The 20557-nt window shown below is 38.5% G+C and overlaps 1 protein-coding gene across 2 annotated transcripts in view; it reads left to right on the top strand.

Moving 5' to 3' along the window:
* Positions 1-20557, top strand: part of ZFYVE9 (zinc finger FYVE-type containing 9) — a 188831-nt gene that overhangs the window by 149065 nt on the left and 19209 nt on the right. For both annotated transcript variants that reach the window (XM_047789117.1, XM_047789116.1), the window contains 3 exons: positions 6848-7072; positions 9142-9224; positions 16602-16706. In XM_047789117.1, the coding sequence (XP_047645073.1) occupies positions 6848-7072; positions 9142-9224; positions 16602-16706 (413 nt within the window). The remainder of the gene's footprint in view (positions 1-6847; positions 7073-9141; positions 9225-16601; positions 16707-20557) is intronic.

Raw genomic sequence — 20557 nt, 5'->3', positions numbered from 1 at the left:
CCCAGGCTAGGGGTCACATTCAGAGCTGCAGCTGTGGGCCTACACCACAGTCACAGCAACCCAGGCTCTGAGCCACATTTGTTTTGGGTTTAAAAACTTTTTTTTTCTTTTTTAAAACAATTTTTCTGCTTCTAGATACTCAGTTATTCCAGGACCATTTGTCAAAAAGACTATACTTTTGCCATTGAATTACCTTGGCCCTGTTTTTTAATATTAATTTACCTTCTGTATATGGGTTTCTTTCTGGGCTCTAATCTTTTCCACTGGTCTTTGTATGTACACATATGTGGACTTATTTTTATTTTTACTACTGAGTGTTGTAAATATTTTGATCTGAACACACATTTCTTCCTTTACTTTGGAAAATTCTGGATTATTATCTCTTTGAATGTTACTTCTCTTTCATTCCCAATACTGTCTACTTTGGAACTCCTTTTTGATGTTGGAGCCTCTGGGATCAGTCTTCAATATCTCTTGACTACCCTTTATGTAATTTTTCTCTTTGCCTTTTTTTTCTGGATCCTTGGCAGTGAATTCTTCCCATTTAATATTTCTCTTTCTAAGATGATTAATTTAAGAAAAATGTTGATGTGAATTGATTAATAGTTACACTGGCATAATAAGATTTACAGTTACTGGTTTTCACCTTTCAGATTTAACATCAGAACATAGCAAGAAGACAGTTGTCACCACAAAATATAAATATTAAACTTATAGGCCAAATCATTTTTACATTTGAAAATGGCTTTTTGTTCCCTTTCAATCATTCATATTTTATGTTTGCAAACTTGCTTATCTTCTCTCATCTATTCTTTGGGGTGTCCTAAATCTAACCCTTTGAATTGAGAGCACATTTGTATAGTTTAGTAGCGTAGTGAGGCTATGATGACACAATTAAAGCTGCTTTAAATCTTCCATTGATGTCTCACGATAGTTAGAATAAACAGCAATTTCATAAAGGTCCTATTTGATCTAGTCCCTAAGGACTCTTTGACTTTATCTCTTACTACTCCTTAGCTTGCTTCAATTACATTGATCATCTTTGTGACTTTTGAACTCATCCAGACCTGGAATGCTATCCTTTTAAGATCTTTACTGGCTGATTTCTTCTCTTCAGTCAGGTTTTATTTATTTATTTATGTATCGTATAGTTGATTTACAGTGTTAGGCCAGTTTCTGCTGTGCAGTAGCACCTTGTTGCTTATCCATTCTAAATGTAATAGTTAAAAAATAAATAAATAAAAAAATTAAAATTAAATGTAATAGTTTGTATGTGCTCACCTCAAAGTCCCAGTTCATCCCATTCCCCCTTGGCAACAGCAAGTCTTTTTCTCCTTATTTGTGAATCTGTTTCTGTTTTGTAGATAGATTCATTTGTGCCATATTTTAGATCCCACATATAAGTGATATCATATGCTATCTGTCTTTCTCTTTCTGACTTACTTCACTTAGTATGAGAATCTCTAGTTGCATCCATGTTGCTGCAAATGGCATTATTTCATGCTTTTTATGGTTCAGTAGTATTCCATTGTATATGTGTACCACATCTAAATCCCTTCATCTGTCAGTGGACATTTAGGTTATTTCTATGGCTTGACTATTGTGAATAGTGCTGCAATGAACATAGGGCTGCATGTATCTTTTTTAGTTATAGTTTTATTGGGATATGTGCCCAGGAATGGGATTTTTGGATCATATGGCAGTTCTATATTTAGTTTTCTGAGGAGTCTCCATACTATTTTCCATAGCGGTTTTATCAGTTTACATTCCCACCAGCAGTGAGGGAGGGTTCCCTTCTCTCCACACTCTCTCCAGCATTTATCTGTAGACATTTTGATGATGGCCATTCTGACAGGTTTGAATTAGCATGTAATTTTGACTTGCATTTTTTCAAATAATTAGCAATGGTGAGCATCTTTTCATGTGCCTACTGGCCATCTGTATGTCTTCTTTAGAGAAATGGCTAGGTCTTCTGCCCATTTTTCCATTGGATTGTTTGTTTTCTTGTTACTGAGTTGTGTGAGTTATTTGTATATTTGGAGTTTAAGCCCTTGTCAGTTGCATCACTTGCAACTACTGTTTTCTCCCATTCTGAAGCTTGTCTTTTCCTTCTGTTGATGGTTTCTTTTGCTGTACAAAAGCTTGTAAATTTGATTAGGTCACATTTGTTTATTTTCGTTTTTATTTCTGCTACCTTCAGAGACTGCAGGTCTGTTCTTAAATGTTTCTTCCCTGACTTCTTTGGCTAAGGACGTATTCTCTCCCCGGCTCCCATCAGACATTCACATCACCTTCCTTTCGTTCTCTTCAGAGCATTTATCACTAACTTTACTCACTGACATTGTTTGTCTTCGATACGATGTAAGCTCTGCAAGGGCCAGGGTTTCATCTATCTGGTTCAACCCTGTATACCAACCTTTAGAACAAATGTTCTGGTACATTAGGGAGGCTTAGTTGTAAAAACTGTGGGTTGGAGGAATGAATAAATTGGCGGGGTGTCACTAGCAAGCATTTTTTGTCATTTGGTAGAAAAGCGCCTGGAGGAAAAGAGTCCTGAGAGAACAATAAAAATGCTGTGCTTGTTACTCCTGACTTCCTATTCCCATTGGGACTTAGGGACAAAGGAAAACTATTTTGGTCAGTTTAAGAGTGTTGTGAGACCCAGTGTCTTTGCTTCCTGAACAAGAAATACCATGAGTCACTCAAGCAGGTCAGCTGGGAAGTTTCTAGAATTTCAGATCTTTGATAGATCTTTTTCTTTCTACTATCTCTTTTTGTCACCTACTCTCATTCCTCATTTTGTATCTTTAAATCGTGGCCACTTGAGGAGTTCCTGTTGTGGCTCAGCAGTAACAAACCCAACTAGTAGCCATAAGAATGTGTGTTCATTCCCTGGCCTTGCTCAACGGGTTAAGGATCTAGCATTGCCGTGAGCTGTGATGTGGGTCACAGACACTGTGCAGATCCCACGTCGCTATGGCTGTGGCTGCAGTGGAGGCCGGCAGCTGCAGCTCCAATTTGACCCCTAGCTTGGGGACTTTCATATGCTGCAGTTGCAGCCCTAAAAAGCAAAAAAAAATTTTTTTAATTAATTAATTAATTGTGGCCACCTCGATTAACCCAGATGTGCTTTTGATTAGTTTAAACTTATATCTTATAGTGTATAGATTTATCAAAAGGCAATGTAAACTTTAAGGCACTATATTACTGATTTGTATGCATTCATCTTCTTTAAATTTTAATTTTATTAGTTTTATAATGTACTAATAAAATTATAGGTCTCAAATACAGTGAAGTTTGACGTTTCATTTAAAAATTTTTTAGTTGATTTACAATGTTCTGTCAGTTTCTGCTCTACAGCAAAATGTCCCAGTCGACATTCTTTTTCTTATATTATTTTCTATCATCTTTTATCACATGCCTAGATATAGTTCCATGTGCTATATAGTAAGACCTCATTACTTATCCATTCTAAATGCAATAGTTTGCATCTGCTCACCCCAAACTCCCAGTCCATCCCACTCCCTCCCCCTTGGCAACCACAAGTCTGTTCTCCTTGTTTGTGAATCTGTTTCTGTTCTGTAGATAGGTTCATCTAGTGCCGTATTTTAGATTCCACATATAAGTGATATCATGTGGCATTTGACTTTCTCTTTCTAACTTACTTCACTTAGTATGAGAATATCTAGTTCCATCCATGTTGTTACAAATGGCATTATTTTGTTATTTTTTGTGGCTGAGTAGTATTCCATTGTGTATATGTACCACATCTTCTTAATCCATTTATCTGTTGATGGACATTTAGGTTGTTTCTGGATCTTTTCTTTTCTTTCTTTTTTTTTTTCCTTTTTAGGAAAAAAAGCACCCAAAGCATATGGAGTTTCCCAGGGCTAGAGGTTGAATCGGAGCTACAGCTGCCAGCCTACGTCATAGCCACAGCAAGGCCAGATCCAAGCCGTATCTGCGACCTACACCACAGCTTACAGCAACACCAGATCCTTCACCCACTCAGAGAGGCCAGGGATCGAACCAATAACCTCATGGTTCCTAGTCAGATTCATTAACCGCTGAACCACGACGGGAACTCCAGATCTTTCATTTTTTAATGTAGAGGTTTCTCTCAGTCTAAGAATTAACATATAGAAATGTATTTAGAATATTTTAAAACAAATTTTAAAGCATACCTTTGATTTGAAAATGCATTTCTTTCTTTAGTTTGGAAAATCCTTAGTTATTATCTCTTTGAATATGACTTCACTTTCATTGCTGGCATCGTCTTCTATTGACATTCTTTTTAATGTTGGTGTGTCAGTGTAAGTCTTCAAATGAAAACTTTTTTGTCAACGTCTCATACCCAGTGTTTTATTTTTGTTGATATCTATACCCATGGAGTATTACTTGTTTGTAGATGAGGTGATCACAGTCTAAACGAAATCATTTATTAGAATTAATAGAGATCTATCCATTTTTTAATTTTTAAGAAAGGAAATGCTTAAAGAATAAAAGATTTTAAAATGTGAGGGGACATAATGGTGAATCTGAGTGTGAATGGGATGGAGAGGAAGGTTGTTAGGTGGTAGAAGCAGGAAGGTTATCACTATCTCTGGAAGAATACCCAGTAACAGATTGCAGTCTCTAATAGGGAAATCCCAAAAGCATACTCAATGAATATTTTGAGCACCAAGCTCTATGCAGTTCTCACCTCTGAGCTGTATTCACAAGGGGATTCTTACGAAAGGTGACCATTGTGCTCTCCTTAGAGCTGTGGAGGACTGCTCTTGTGCACTCTACCTTGTGGAGGGGAAAAAATCGCTCTCTTTTGTTTCCCATTCTCTCTCTTCCTGCACCTACTCAAGTGAAAAGATGAAAATTTATACAAATCTTATACTAAAATTTTTGATAAAGCAAATGGGAGTTCCTGTTGTGGCTCAGCAGATTAAGAACCTGACCAGTATCCATGAGGATGCAGGTTCAATCCCTGGCCTTGCTCAGTGGATTAAGGATCCCATGTTGCCGCAAGCTGTGGCTCAGATTGGGCATTGCTGTGGCTGTGGCTGTGGCATAGGCCAGCAACTGCAGCTCCAGTTTGACTCCTAGCCCGGAAACTTCCATATGCCATGGGTACAGCCCTAAAGAAGAAAAAGAGAAAAAGTATGGCATAGTGGAACTCATATCACATTCACTGTTTTACCTTTTTATTAATTCAAATAATGATTTAATTGATCCTTTTCTCTCTCTTGACTAAATTACGTGAGGGCAAGGATTATAGACATTCTTTTTTTCCCATTGTAATTCCATTGCCTAGCACAGTGCCTGACACCTGGTTGCTTCATAGTATTCGTTGACTAATTTTTAAATTGGAGGTGGAAAGCTCTGATTCAACCCCTAGCCTGGAAACTTCCATATGCTGCAAGTATGGCCCTAAAAAATATAATAAATAATAATAAAATAAAAATTTTGGTAAAGCAAAGAAAAACAAGTTTTATAATGTTTGATCATTATATGTATATTTGCACTATAAAAACAATAATTAAAACTTTGAGAACACTGTGCAAGGTGCCATTTGATATTATTAATTCACATCAAGTCTGAAATTTAGTGTAATCTTCCCCAATTATCACAGAGGTTGAGGCTCACAGAATTCAAGTAACTTACCCCCATTTCATAATAGTGTGATTGAACTAATGTTCAAATCCATGTCTCCCTGACTCCAAAATCTATGATTTTTTTTTTAAAATAACATACTAGTTCCTTGATGTGGAGATTATTTTATCATCTGGCCCAACAGCTTAAATGTGCAGCCACATTTGTTTAATCTTGGGGCAAGGGTACTACCGGTGTTTGGCAGATGATGACGTGAACATGGCTTTCAGCCACAAGCCTCTGGGTTTTATGGGGACGTGTTCCCCTCACTTGTGGACCTTACTATTGGCATAGGTGCTTCTTCACCCAAGGATTTTATGAGCCATCACTGAACTGTTTTGCAAATAGACTCTAGTTTTCAAGGAAAGTAAGCATTAACTTCTCTGATGGCACTTTGTGTATTTGCTGTTGTTTCTTTCAGAGGTATCAGAGGAAGCTTGCCCTTGTCTAGTGAACAAGTCCGCTGTTACATTATTGAACAGCTCTCGTCAGGAAGTTCTTTTGTAATTCTAAACTGAGGAAAATGTATCCTTAATGAAGGGGTGATTTGTTAGTTTCATTCAAAAAATATTTGAATTAGAAAGTCTTATTTAGGAGCATTTGCAATTAAAAGGAAAAAACCAACCCTGCCTAATATGAATTTGAATAAGCCCTAAGTTGTTTGTGTTTTGTATTTGTCTTGACCAAAATCAGAATAAATCCTATCTGTGGTACTACTTTCTCCATAAATTTTCGTCCCTTAATATCTCATAGTTATAACTGTACTTAATGTCTTAATTCGTTATGTTCATCAGTTGAATTTATTTATTCAATGGGATTGTAAACTCTGTGAGTGCAGGTACCTAATCTTGACATTTTTTTGTGACCTTTGAGGCAATGATTCTTATCCTGAGACCTCCAAACTAATTCATACAATAAAGTTGTATAATCTAAAAGAAGGCATCAATATTTTTGGCTTGTAGCCAGACAAACTACAGTGTGATAACACAAGGTATTTCATATGCACCAGAAGGGTAATATAAGTGGAAAACAAATTTTCATTTAATAAATGCCATTTATTTTAGAACAACTTTATAAACATAGGTATTTCATAGTGAAAGGTTGGGAATTCATGTTTGGTAGTGTCTGGCCCAGTACTGATGATAATGATTCTTAAAAACATGATTGATTTATTGATAGTAATTAATGTACTTTTTTGTTTTAGGGAATGTTGTAGGCAACCTGGGACATTCCTTCTTTAGTCAAAGTTTCCTTGGCAGTAAAGAACATGGTGGATTCTTATATGTGACATCTACCTACCAGTCACTGCAAGACCTAGTCCTCCCAACCCCACCTTACTTATTTGGGATTCTCATCCAGAAATGGGAAACTCCTTGGGCTAAAGTGTTTCCCATCCGACTAATGTTGAGACTTGGAGCTGAATATCGACGTAAGTGTAAAATACTCTCTTATAAGCCATATGACCAAGATTGATGACTAAACAAAGACTTGTGACATGCGGAGTCCCCTGGTGATCCATTTAAACAGAAGTAGGCTTTTGAAGTAGCAGAAGCTAGATTTGACCAGTGTTTCTACTTGTTTTGGCTATAATGGGAAAGGCTCAAAGTAACAAATGAGGAAGTTAGTGATTATTGCCTTGAAACTTACTAGTTTTACAGGCTAACTGATAGATACATGATCATCTTCAGAAAGAATGAATTTCAACTTAAAGTAACTTATTTTTTGTAGTATCTATATATGGTGAGCATGTTTTTTGTGACTTGTTTGGCAGCTAGTAATGAGAATTATATTTTATATAATATAACAGGCGCTGGAAGCTAGCAGTGTAGAGATCACTCCACTGGTAAAGTAAGCGGCAGAAGAGCTTCCTTGCTCACGATTGTATTGTGCAACTAAGCTGAAATTGTTTCTTTTTTTGTTGTTTTTCATTTGTTTATTTGGTTTTGGGGGGGGTGGATTTTGTGTGTGTGCATGTGTGTGTGTGTCTGTGCTTTTTAGGGCTGCACCTGCAGCATGTTGAAGTTTCCAGGCTAGGGGTTGAATCGGAGCTACAGCTGCCAGCCAACACCACAGCCAAAGCAGCATTGGATCTGAGCTGTGTCTGCGACCTACACCACAGCTCATGGCAACGCCGGATCCTTGACCCACTGAGCAAGGCCAGGGATTGAACCCACATCCTCATGGATACTAGTCGGATTCTTAACCCATGGGAACTTCCTGGGGTTGTTTCTAAAGACGTTAAAGTCTAAATGCAAGCTTATTTTAAACTTTATGTCTTCTCCTGATCAAAGTTGTCCTGGTCTTGGAATCAGATCACTTGAATAAGGTTCTTAACTCTGCCACTTACTAACTATGTAACTTTGGGTGTCACGCAGGTTGTCAATTGTCAGTTTCTTATGCAACTGGAGATAATACTTGCCTTTTATATTGCATAGTATTATTAAGAGGATCAAATGAGATAATGAAGAATTATTTTATAAGCCATTGACCAGTATATATTTTCAGCAAGTTAGCTTTATTCTTTCACTAATTTATTAGTTCATTCAATAAGAATTTAATAAAGACCTACTACATGCAATAAATTGTGGGAATTCATAAGTGACTAAGTTGGAGTTCAGTGGGTTAACCACCTGACATGGTGTCTGTGAAAATGTAGATTTGATCCTTGGTCTTGCTCAGTGGGTTAAGGATCCAGTGTTGCCCCAAGCTTCAGATTGCAGATGTGGCTTGGATCCAGTGTTGCTATGGCCATGGTGTAGGCCTCAGTCAGCTGCAACTCCCATTCGACTCCTAGCCTGGGAATTTCCACACGCCAGAGTTGCAGCCATAAAAAGAAAAGAAAGAAAAAGAAAGGGAGGAAGGAAGAAAGAAGAAAGAAAAAAAGAAAGGGCTGAGATGTGGTTATAGGCTCTTGGGAACCTTTGTAAGGAAGACATACAGAAATTAACTTCACCAAGAATGAAGGACCAAGGTGTCTTTGGATTAAACTATGAAAGATGCGTATGAATCAGCTGAATGAAGTAGAGAAAGGGAAGGATTGTATGCAGAGGAAACAACATTTTTATCTTCCCATCTTGTACAGGCAGTTGAAACTATAAAGTTCAAGGAGTAAGCCAGCTAATAGGATCACCTGGGGTTTAGCTTTTCTAAGAAGGTCCTGTTTGAAATGTGTAGGAGTGAACTCTTCTAGCCTTCCTGAGCACAGAGGAATCAGGAGATACTTCTTTCCTGGATCATATTAATCCAGTTTAGAAAAGAGTGCTTCCTAAGACCATGTAGCTCATTTTTGAAACCACTGCATCGAAAGACTTCCTCTAGTGTGGTTTGTAGAAGGCTCCAAATGTTTCTGTGATGCTGTCATGATAAATACTTTTTGAGCCCTAAATTTCATATGCTCTAGTTAAGTCATTCTAATTATATTTTGAGAATTTTATGAAAAATTCTTGTACCAGAATTTTAAGCTGCCAAACTTAGTATGACCATTTCTCATTTCCTTAGTTTATCCATGCCCACTGTTCAGTGTCAGATTTCGGAAGCCATTGTTTGGAGAGACGGGGCATACCATCATGAATCTTCTTGCAGTAAGTTGGGAATTTTTATTTTCTTTTTCCTTGATAGAGTTTTTATGGGAGAAGGAAGATAGGGATTTTATTATTTTCTTAATACCCTGCCACTACAGGGAGGTGAAGATTTATTTTGAAGGAAAGGAACAGAACAGAACATGTGTATTCTTTGGAAAGTATATAGAGCTTTGGAGTGAAATAGTCCAGGATTCCGGCCCTTAGTTATACACTTACCATCTAAGTGACCTTGCAGGATTATCGTGAGGAGTAGTGTATACTTAAACCGCTATGTCTTGTTTTGATTTTAAGCCTGGCATCCTGGGGCTTACTGTTTAGCCAAAGAGTGGTCAGAGATTCTGTTCAAATACCTCTGGCCAATAAGACGTCTATTCTTTTTTGATATATCTGTGTGTGGACAGGGATTCAAACAAATGTCATTCTTTTCCTTTCCGCTGGACTCTCTTATGTCTCCTCTGCACATGCTTGGGGTCTGACTCTGCTGACCAAGGAGGTTGGTTGGCTTGGGCCCACTAAGGTTTCTGCTGTACATGTGCACAGACTAAGGTTCATCTGGGTATTTGGAGAGTTTTTGAAATTCCCTATGGCTGTCTTACTCCCAGAACTCTTTGTTAAATCTCTGACTAGTCTGCCTGCTCATTACTTGCCCTAAGTAGGCTGGCAACTCAGACTAACAGAGCTGTTCTTTTCAGAAGCCAAGATTACCACGTTAACTGATGATGCTCTTAGTCAGGCAGGATCCTTCAAACAGCAAACCTTATTGTTTTCACAAACTACCTTGCCTTGGTTGGACTACTGGGCATGGCTCAGGTCAGCCCCAGGCAAGAATATCAACAGATTCAACTCTACTCTTCTTTCTTGAAGTTCAGTAGTTTTCATGAATAAACACTTCTCAGTGTGTCATATGCCTTTGGTCTAATTCCAGGGCACGAAAATAGTTTTGTTTTTTAAATAAATTTACCCAGCTTTTTAGTTGCTTCTGGGGACTTGATTTGTTTATTTCCTCACTCTGTCATGTGGTTGTAGTTATAATTCTACTTATCTTGTAAAGGGATTCAAACAATAAGAAAAGTTCTTGTAGATTTACCTGTGTAGTTGCCATTTCTATTGCCCTTCACTCCTTTGTGTAAATCTGTATTTCCATCTGATCTCATTGTCCTTTTGCCTGAAAGATTTCCTCCAATGTTTCTTGTAGTGTAGACCTGCTGGTGCTTAAGTCTTTTAGCATCTGTATTTCTAACAGTGTCCTTTGTATTTAAAAGATATTGAATGTAGGAGTTCCCATTGTGGCTCAGCAGATAACAAACCCAACTAGTATCCATGAGGACTGGGTTCTATCCCTGGCCTCGCTCAGTGGGTTAAGGATCTGGCATTGCTGTGAGCTGTGGTATAGGCTGGCAGCTGCAGTTCCAATTCCACCCTTCGCCTGGGAACCTCCATCTGCTGTGGGTACAGCCCTAAAAAGATATTGAATGTAGATATAGAATGTACACTGATGTGTAACATTATGCACAGATTAAGCTCCTGAGCTTGTGTGTCCTGACTTTTTATTGGAGTTTCCTTACTAGGAAATTGAATCATTGGCCATGTGATTGAACTCAGCCTCCACGCCCTCCTTAGCCCCCAGAAGTCAGGCTGATATCATGTGCTTCAGAGCCCCAGTCTCTCATCACATGGTTGCTGTTTCTGCAATGGCCACCCTCCACCCTGCATCATCCTGTTAGCATAAATATCACCAAATTGATACAGACTATCAGGGTCTACCAGGAATAACAAAAGTACTCCTGCGATTCAAGGATCTCTAAGGGTTTAGAGGCCACCTCCCAGGAACTGGGGCAGAGGTCAGCCAAATTCTTTATTATACAGTAGAACTCTACAATGCCCATGAATTATGAGGGTTTTCTCTCTGGATTTCAGGTGTAGGCACCATTCCCAGACCTGTATATCAGATAATGCTCCCAATAATCATTCATTTCTTAAACTCAGGAAGTTTCCTTGTGGGAGTTCCCATTGTAGCTCAGCAGAAACGAATCTGACTAGCATCTGTGAGGACACAGGTTCTACCCCTGGCCTCACTCAGTGGGTTAAGGATCCAGCGTTGCCATGAGCTGTGGTGTGGGTCACAGATGCAGTTAGGATCCCACGTCGATGTGGATGTGGTTTAGGCCAGCAGCTATAGATCCATCTTGACCCCTAGCCTGGGAATCTCCATATGCTGAGGGTGAGGCCCTAAAAAGACCAAAAAAAAAAAAAAAAAGAAGATGTTTCCTTGTATGTATTTCCTCATTGGAACACTGCTGAATACTGGAAGGGACCCTCTGCAGATTTTTATAGTTCTTTCTCGGCAGTTTTCCCCTCTCTGATACTTTGTCCATGAACTTTACCTTGGATTTTCTCTTTCTTTCTTTCTTTCTTTCTTTCTTTCTTTCTTTCTTTCTTTCTTTCTTTCTTTCTTTCTTTCTCTCTTTCTCTCTTTCTCTCTTTCTCTCTTTCTCTCTTTCTCTCTTTCTCTCTTTCTCTCTTTCTCTCTTTTTCTCTTTCTCTCTCTCTTTCTCTTTCTCTCTTTCTCTCTCTCTTTCTCTTTCTTTCTCTCTCTCTCTCTCTCTCTTTCTCTCTCTCTCTCTCCTTTCTTTCTTTCTTTCTTTGTCATTTTTCCTTTTCTAGGGCTGCTTCCCTCAGCATATGGAGGTTCCCAGGCTAGGGGTCGAATCAGAGCTGTATCCACCGGCCTATGCCAGAGCCACAGCCATGCCAGATCCGAGCCCCATATGCGACCTACACCACAGCTCACGGAAACACCGGATCCTTAACCCACTGAGCAAGGCCAGGGATCGAACCCGCAACCTCATGGTTCCTAGTCAGATTTGCTAACCACTGTGCCACAACAGGAACTCCGGATTTTCTTGATTTTCAGTTTTGTTTCCTCAACTCAGAAAACCTGTCAGCCTCTGCCTGGGTTCCCTGCATCTGAACTTGGAAGCTCTCCTAAAGCATAACCTGGACCATCATAAAGCTCTTCTTGTTTGTATCATGTCTCTCTGATAACTGTCCTTGGTGCCTGAGATTCAATGTCTTGGAAATCATTGTTTCCTGTGTTTTGTGCAGTTTTTTGGTTAAGGCAGGAGGGTAAATCCAGTCCCGCTTTCTCCATCTTGCCCTGAAGTAGAAAATTTTAAATTCTGCTTGAATCAAGCTATCTCTCTGTCTTCTTCTCTACCAGTCCCCTTCCCTTTGTACCTCTGTGGTAACTCTAGCTTTTAGTCACAGTTTTGACAAGATGATTTTTCTTACTAACTGTAATTTGTTTTGGAATGAAAAGGAGATATTTATCCTATAATCTAGCAACAGCAATCGAAGATTTTTATATCTATGTCAATTCATTTATAAAATATTATCTATTGAAGTATCTTGAAGTATCCACATCATCACTTCCTCTCTAGTTTGCTAGGATTTACATCTTTTTTTTTTTTTGTCTTTTTGCTATTTCTTTGGGCCGCTCCCGCGGCATATGGAGGTTCCCAGGTTAGGGGTCCAATCGGAGCTGTAGCCACCGGCCTACGCCAGAGCCACAGCTACGCAGGATCCGAGCCGAGTCTGCAACCTACACCACAGCTCACGGCAACGACGGATCGTTAACCCACTGAGCAAGGGCAGGGACCGAACCCACAACCTCATGGTTCCTAGTCGGATTCGTTAACCACTGCGCCACGACAGGAACTCCGGATTTACATCTTTTGATTTCAACACCTTTTCTTTGTTTCTCACTCCCCTTGCTTTTCTCTTTATCTTTATTAGGATTCCATAGTTTTATAATTAAAATCACTTTTACTTAAATTCTGGTTTCTTTCTCTCTTTTACTCTCTGTTGTGATAGCCTGGCAAAATATAAACCCTACTTAAATCTACCTCTTTCATTAAAATTTTTTTAATCTATGTACATTGAAATTCCCTGTTTTTGGAATACATTTCCGAGAGTTTTGACAAATGTATACATTTGCATTACTACCTCTGTCACAGTCAAGGTAGAGAACCATTTTATCACTCTAGAAAATTTGCTGGTACACTCCTAATATCTGGTAACCATTGATCCTTTGTCCCTATAGTTTTAGTTTGTTCAGACTGTCCTATAATGGAAATTACACAGCATGTAGCCTTCTCAGTCTGGCTTCTTTTACTTGTCATAATGCATTTGAGATTAATAAGTGCTGTTAACATACATTGTTGGAAAGGAAGTAAAATCTTTTTCCTCTACTCATCTTAGGCTCTTCAGCGGGGGTCCTATAAATTAGGCTGGCCAAAGGCTGATTAACAGGGGGCATATTTGGGGTGGTACATTCTGATACCCTTCAGAATCAATAGGTCATTCATTTTATTGCTGAGTAGATCCATTCACCTGTTGAATGCTTGGGTTTCTAGTTTCAGGTGACTGTGAATGAAGCAGCCATAAACATTCATGTAGGAAATTTTGTGTGAATGTTAGTTTTCATTTCTCTGGGGATGGGATAGTTGAGCCAAATTTTATATTTAGCATTATAAGGAACTGTGAATTTGTTTTGCAGAATGCCTGCAGTACTTTGCATTCATTAGGTACAAAAATTATTAATTTTTTTTTGGCCAGCACTTGTTATTTGTCTTTTTTTTTTTTGCCTTTTTGTCTTTTTGTCTTTTCTAGGGCCACACCCCCAGCATATGGAGGTTCCCAGGCTAGGGGTCGAATCAGAGCTGTAGTCGCCAGCCTACACCAGAGCCACAGCAACTCAGGATCCAAGCCGCGTCTGCAACCTACACCACAGCTCACGGCAACACTGGATCCTTAACCCACTGAGCAAGGGCAGGGATCGAACCTGCAACCTCATGGTTCTTAGTCGAATTCGTTAACCACTGCGCCATGACAGGAACTCCAGTTTCTCCTTTTTTTAAAAGAAATTCTTTGCTATTCCCATAGGAGTCTGGTGGTTTTAATTTTTCTGATTTTAATTTGAATGTTTCCTGTGGTAAATGATTTAGAGCATCTTTTCATGTGATTATTTCGCCCTCTTTATGTCTTTAGTGAATGTTTAGATCTTTGCCCATTTTAAAAATGGTTGTTGTTTTCTTGTTGAGTTTTGAGAGTATTTCATGTATTCTGAAAATGAAAATAGTAAATTGTTATTATTTTAAAATATTTTCTCCCAGTCTGTAGTTTTTTTTATGATCTTAAGTGTCTTTCACAGATCAAAATTTTTTAATTTTGTTGAAATCCAATTTATTTCTTATGGATTATGCTTTTTGTATCATATCTAAAAACCCATCAGCTGAAACTTAACATTACAGGCATTTTCTCCCAGGTTTTCTTCTTAAAGGTTTGTAGTTTTATGTTTTATATTAGGTCTGTGATCAATTTTTACTTAATTTTTGTTGATGATTATGAGGCATTGTTTGAAGATTTTTACTTTTCCCACTTGTCCAATCATTTCAGTACCATTGTTGAAAGAACTGTTCTTTCTTCATTAACTTGCCTTTGCGCCTTTATCAAAAGTCAGTTGGGAAGTTCCCATCATGGCACAGCAATAATGAATCCGACTAGGAACCATGAGATTGAGGGTTCGATCCCTGGCCTCACTCAGTGGGTTAAGGATCCGGTGTTGCCGTGAGCTGTAGTGTAGGTTGCAGATGCGGTTCAGATCTGGCGTTGCTGTGGCTGTGGCATAAGCTGGCAGCTGTAGCTCTGATTGGACCCCTAGCCTGGCTCTATATACCTCGGATGTGGCCCTAAAAAGGACAAAAGACCAAAAAAAAAGTCAATTGGGAGTTCCTGTTGTGGCTCAGTGGGTTAAGAACCCTACATAGTCTCTACGAGGATGTGGGTTCAATCTCTGGATTCACTCCTTGGGTTAAGGATATGGTGTTGCCTCAAGCTACAGTGTAGGTCACAGAAGCGCCTCAGATCTATTGTTGCTGTGGCTCTGGCACAGGCTGGCAGCTACAGTGGCAGCAGCTGCAGCTGGGAAACTTCCATATACCACAGGTACGGCCCTTAAAAAGGAAGGAAAGGAGGGATTGGAGAAAGAAAGAGAGAAAGAAGGAGGGAGGGAGGGAGGAAGGAAAAGGAAGGAAGGGAAGAAAAGAGATTGATTTTTCTTGTGTGGATCTAATTCTTCCTTCATTGGCAGCTTACATCTAAGCCTCGAAGTGAGTGAGGACATGAGAGTAGCCTGCTCACTGGCATCAGGTTAGAGTCATGACCAGTACTACTAAGGAAGCTGTAAGACCTACATGGCAGTCCTTCCTGGTCCATGATACATTCCTGCCCTCCTAGATGGCTTTTTGTACATGACCTCTTCCCAAGCTTGCAGGGCCTCCTCTACTTTCCTCAGTTTCCCTGAGTAGAATAGAAGCAATCAGAAGACAATTTTCGCATAGTTCAATTCAACAGCTTCCTAGTATCTACGCATTTTCTTTTCTTAGCCTCCAGGGTACCGTAGGTTCTTCTCCTGCAGGCTTCTGACTTGCCACCTTCTCCTTAACATCATTCTACGTCTCAGTAAATGGCAGTCCCCGTCTTCTACTTGCCCAGGCCATAAAATTCATAATCTTTGACTCTGGTCTTTTTGGCATAATCTGCACTAATCTAGTGGCAAGTACTGTTGGTTTTCCCTTCAGAATATATCTAGAATCTGATAACTTCTCACTACCTTTTTAACTGTTAACATTTTGGGTCGAGTTATCACTATTTTACCTGGCTGGATTATTTTTATCATGTTTATCTGATTTTCTTCTATTTTTGCTGCATTTCCATCTATTCTTTACAGAGAAAATCAGAGAGATCTGTGAAAATAGGTCAGAAGCCTCAAAGTAAAGAAACAGGTCCTTATGGTGATCTGCAAGACCCTGTGAGCTCAGCTGTGTGGTCTCACTTTGACCTCAACTCCTACCTCTCTTGCTCACTTTACTTCAGCCAAACTGGATGTGTTGCGTGTTTGCATGTGTGTTTTACTCTACATATATTTATTGAGTCCCTAGGATGTTCCAGCACTTGGGATATAAGAAGAGCAGAACAAGTGAGCACTCTCTGAGCTTACTTTAGAGAGAGGAGAGTTAACAAATAAATACGGAAGTTGTTAAATGATGATAAAGTAGGATAAACATTCAAGTACTTGTTTAATATTGTATATAAAGGCTATGTAAAACTTTTTGGTATGCTCCCTTATAAGAGTTTACAGTCTAATTGGAGAGCTAGAATGCACACAGTGGGGCTTCCACTATACATTTTCTTATTCTTTAAATAAATGAGATCTTTCAATTTTGATGTTCTTCTTATTTGTGCCAATTTTAGTACTATAAATCGAGTCCTCCCACTGATGAATTCTTTATTCCACTTCAATCTGCTTTTGCCTAGGACTTTAGAAATTACCAATACACGTTGCCAGTAGTTCAAGGTTTGGTGGTTGATATGGAAGTTCGGAAAACCAGCATCAAAATTCCCAGCAACAGATACAATGAGGTAAGATGTACCATGAAGGCATATATTTCATAATTGAATATCATAAATGAAGGTGAAAAATAGATGATTATATATAAATTTTTAATTGTCAGTGAAATCAGTCTACCAGTGGTAGAGAATTTCATAACAGAAAGGCAAGATATTAAATTTGTGATTTATTTAGTCATTTGTTGTATTTTGACATTTTGATTCTATGATAATCAGTGACAGATTTGCATTTTGATTGAGGTATAAAATTAGCTTTATAATATTAGTGGTGGGATCTTTTTATTCTCCTCTTTTTATCTTTTTTACTATCCTTAATGTTTAAGCGTAGCTCCTGTGTTGTTAGTTCCCAGATGACTTTTAAATAAGATTTTGAAAGCAAATGATTGCTTTTGAACTAAGCTGTATTTTGTAACTAAAATGAAATTGTACATATTAAACACACATTAACAGAATTATGGAAATACTGTTCTTGCCTAGTTGCCATGTGAAGTAGTTCTTGAATTTAAAAATTTCCTAAAATCGGCTCTAAAGTGTCTAATAGTAATTTTAAAACTTAGTTTGATATAATGTTAAAAGTTGTTGTTTTATTAGGCAGAGTGGTAACTCAATAACTTCTTCCCCTTGGTTTAGAATAATTTCTTCTCTCCTTCTCTTTCTTTCCTTTCTTCCTTTTTTCCTTACTCATTCAGCCATTTATTGGCTTATTCATTTGTACATTCAATAAACATTTTGTACTTGATATACATTTAAAATCATACAGATGTCGTCTTACTGTACTTGCAAGCTTGGGGCTCGGTATTATTATGTGGGAATGACCTATATAGAGAAAGCATTTACTGCATGGCTTTCTACCTGATGGCTTTTTTCAGGACACTAGAAAAGAATAGTTAGAATGCGTGCTTAATTTTTTCTGGGTTGCAATCAGCAGTTTTTAGCTGTCAGATACTCCTGCCTTGGAATATAAAATGGTAATAGATGCACTAAAGTAGGTATTGTCGATTCTTTAAAGTGAACTATTTTTATGTAATTTGTGCCCTAGTCTTTTTTTTTTATTATTATTTCCTTTTATTTTTGTTGTTGTCATTGTTTTTGCTTTTTAGGGCCACACCCGCAGCGCAGGGAGGTGCCTAGGCTAGGGGTTGAATCGGGGCAACAGCTGCTGGCCTATGCCACAGCCACAGCAACATCAGATCCGAGCTGCATCTTCCACCTACACCACAGCTCATGGCAATGCCAGATCCTTAACCCACTTCTCGAGGCCAGGGATCGAACCCACAACTTCATGGTTCCTAGTCCGATTCATTTCTGCTGCACCACGATGGTAACTCCTGCCTGCCCTAGTCTTTTAAGAGACTATGCTTTGAAAACTTTTTTTTATTTTTCATATTTGAAGTTTTCTTATCTATTTCACAAATATCTATTAAATATATTCTGATGTGAAATGCAAAGATGAATAAGACATGCTTGGCGTCTGGGAACTTGTCGTCCAGAAGTGAGATTGATCAGATGTCGTTCCTTAATGGATAATATACACCGCTGTCCTTGGTTTTTGCAAGATGGTGCATTTGTGTTTGGTAATTGGGATCTTTTTATACAAGTATATCTGTAAAAACGATGAGGCCCCATAATTATTTCAGTACTTGACTGAGGACATTCATGACAACTGTCATCCATGTTATCTGTCTTTTTCTGAATTCTGCCTTCTAGGTTTAGGGTTGTACAGGTTCAGAAGTCTTTGTTCAAAAAAAGTAACTAGTCATTTACTACATTTCATTTTCAGTAAAGTCTACCACTTATATATCACTTATTTTTCTTACGTGTTTTAGCAGACTGACTTTCTTTCTGATTCAGTTTTTTGTTTCAACTCAGTGTAATTTTATCTCTCATCTCAGACGGTTGAATTATGTTGTGTCTAATAATTCTCTTCACATTATAGTTGTAAAAGTAATTTCTTGTATATTATTTCATTTAATCACCACAACATTCCACTTTTTGTCTCACTCATTTTTCTTTATTAGTACTTTTAGTTTTTCTTATCATGCCCCAAACTTTGTTTTTCTTTTGCTTATAGCCTTTGCACAAGCTATTCCTTATTGTTGCACTTTCCCTGCTCTGCATTTACATAACTCCTATTCATTTTTTTAGATTTCAGTTTAGATGGAATTTTCTCAGATAAGTTTTAATTTTTTCACATATTTATTGCAGATAGTTTTCATTTAATTTCTACACATCCTATGTGTAATACTCACTACATTTTTAAATTCCTTATTCAGTGTCTATTTTCTCTACTAGACTTTTAGTTTCATGAGGGACTGTGTCTTGTTTACTACTGTATTTTTAGCAATTTACCTAGTTTACAGTAATTGCACAAGAAATATATATTGAATAAAGACATGAAACAGAAAATCAAACAATACAAAATACAAAAATATATAGATATATAGGAAGTTCCTGTTGTGGCTCAGCAGAAACAAACCTGACTAGTATTCATGAAGATGCAGGTTTGATCCTTGGCCTTGCTCAGTAGGTCAGGGATCCGGCATTGCCATGAACTGTGGTGTAGGTCTCAGACACTGCTTGGATCCCGCATTACTCTGGCTGTGGTATAGGCTGGCAGCTGTAGCTCCGATTTGTCCCCTGGCCTGGGAACTTCTATATGCTGCAGATGCAGCCCTAAAAAGCAAAAGAATAGATTTAGATATAGATAGATAAATAACATAAAATAACTAAAAGTAGGGAGTTCCCGTCGTGGCGCAGTGGTTAACGAATCCGACTAGGAACCTTGAGGTTGCAGGTTCGGTCCCTGCCCTTGCTCAGTGGGTTAATGATCCGGCGTTGCCGTGAGCTGTGGTGTAGCTTGCAGATGCGGCTCGGATCCCGCGTTGCTGTGGCTGTGGCATAGGCCAGTGGCTACAGCTCCGATTGAACCCCTAGCCTGGGAACCTCCATATGCCGTGGGAGCAGCCCAAGAAATAGCAAAAAAAAAAAAAAGACAAAAACAAAACAAAACAAAAAAATAACTAAAAGTAATATGGAAACAAGTGCTGAAACTTATTAGAAGATATACAGATGGCCAACAAGCATATGAAAAAATGCTCAACATCACTGATTATTAGAGAAATGCAAATCAAAGCTACTGTGAGATACCACCTCACACCAGTCAGAATGGCCATCTGTTATTTCTTAAGTTCACAAATAACAAATGCTGGAGAAGGTGTGGAGAAAAGGGTACCCTCCTATCTGTTGGTGGGAATGTAAATTGAAATGAAAACAGTATGGTTGCAGACTCGGCTCGGATCCTGCATTGCTGTGGCTCTGGCGTAGGCTGGCAGCTACAGCTCCAATTAGACCCCTAGTCTGGGAACCTCCATATGCCGTGGGAGCGGCCCAAGAAATGGCAAAAAGACTAAAAAAATAAAATAAAATAAAAATGAGCAGGAAGAGTGGCTCAGTGTTAGTGAATCCAACTAGTATCTATGAGGACATGAATTCAATCCCTGGCCTTGCTCAGTGGGTTAAGGATCTGGTGTTCCTGTGACATAGGTCAGCAGCTACAGCTCTGATTCAATCCCTAGCCTAGGAACTTCCACAAGCTGCAGGTATGTCCCTAAAAAGCAAAAAAAAAAAAAAAAAAAAAGGAAGGAAGGAAAGAAAAAGGTACTCGTAACAAGTACATGTATTCACACTTTCATAGTAGCATTATTCACAACAGCCAGGAGATGAACATAGCCCACATGTTCATAGAAGGATGGTTAAACAAATTGTGGTGTATAGACACAATGAAATATTTTATAGCCATCACAGAGAGTGAAGTGATGATATATACTATAGTATGAATGAGCTCCCAAAACATTATGCTAAGT

The sequence above is a fragment of the Phacochoerus africanus genome, chromosome 8 (assembly GCF_016906955.1).
Source record: "Phacochoerus africanus isolate WHEZ1 chromosome 8, ROS_Pafr_v1, whole genome shotgun sequence".
NCBI classification, from domain to species: Eukaryota; Metazoa; Chordata; class Mammalia; order Artiodactyla; family Suidae; genus Phacochoerus; species Phacochoerus africanus.
The sequence above is the reverse complement of the archived record's forward strand: the minus strand, read 5'-3'. Positions and strand labels throughout refer to the sequence as shown.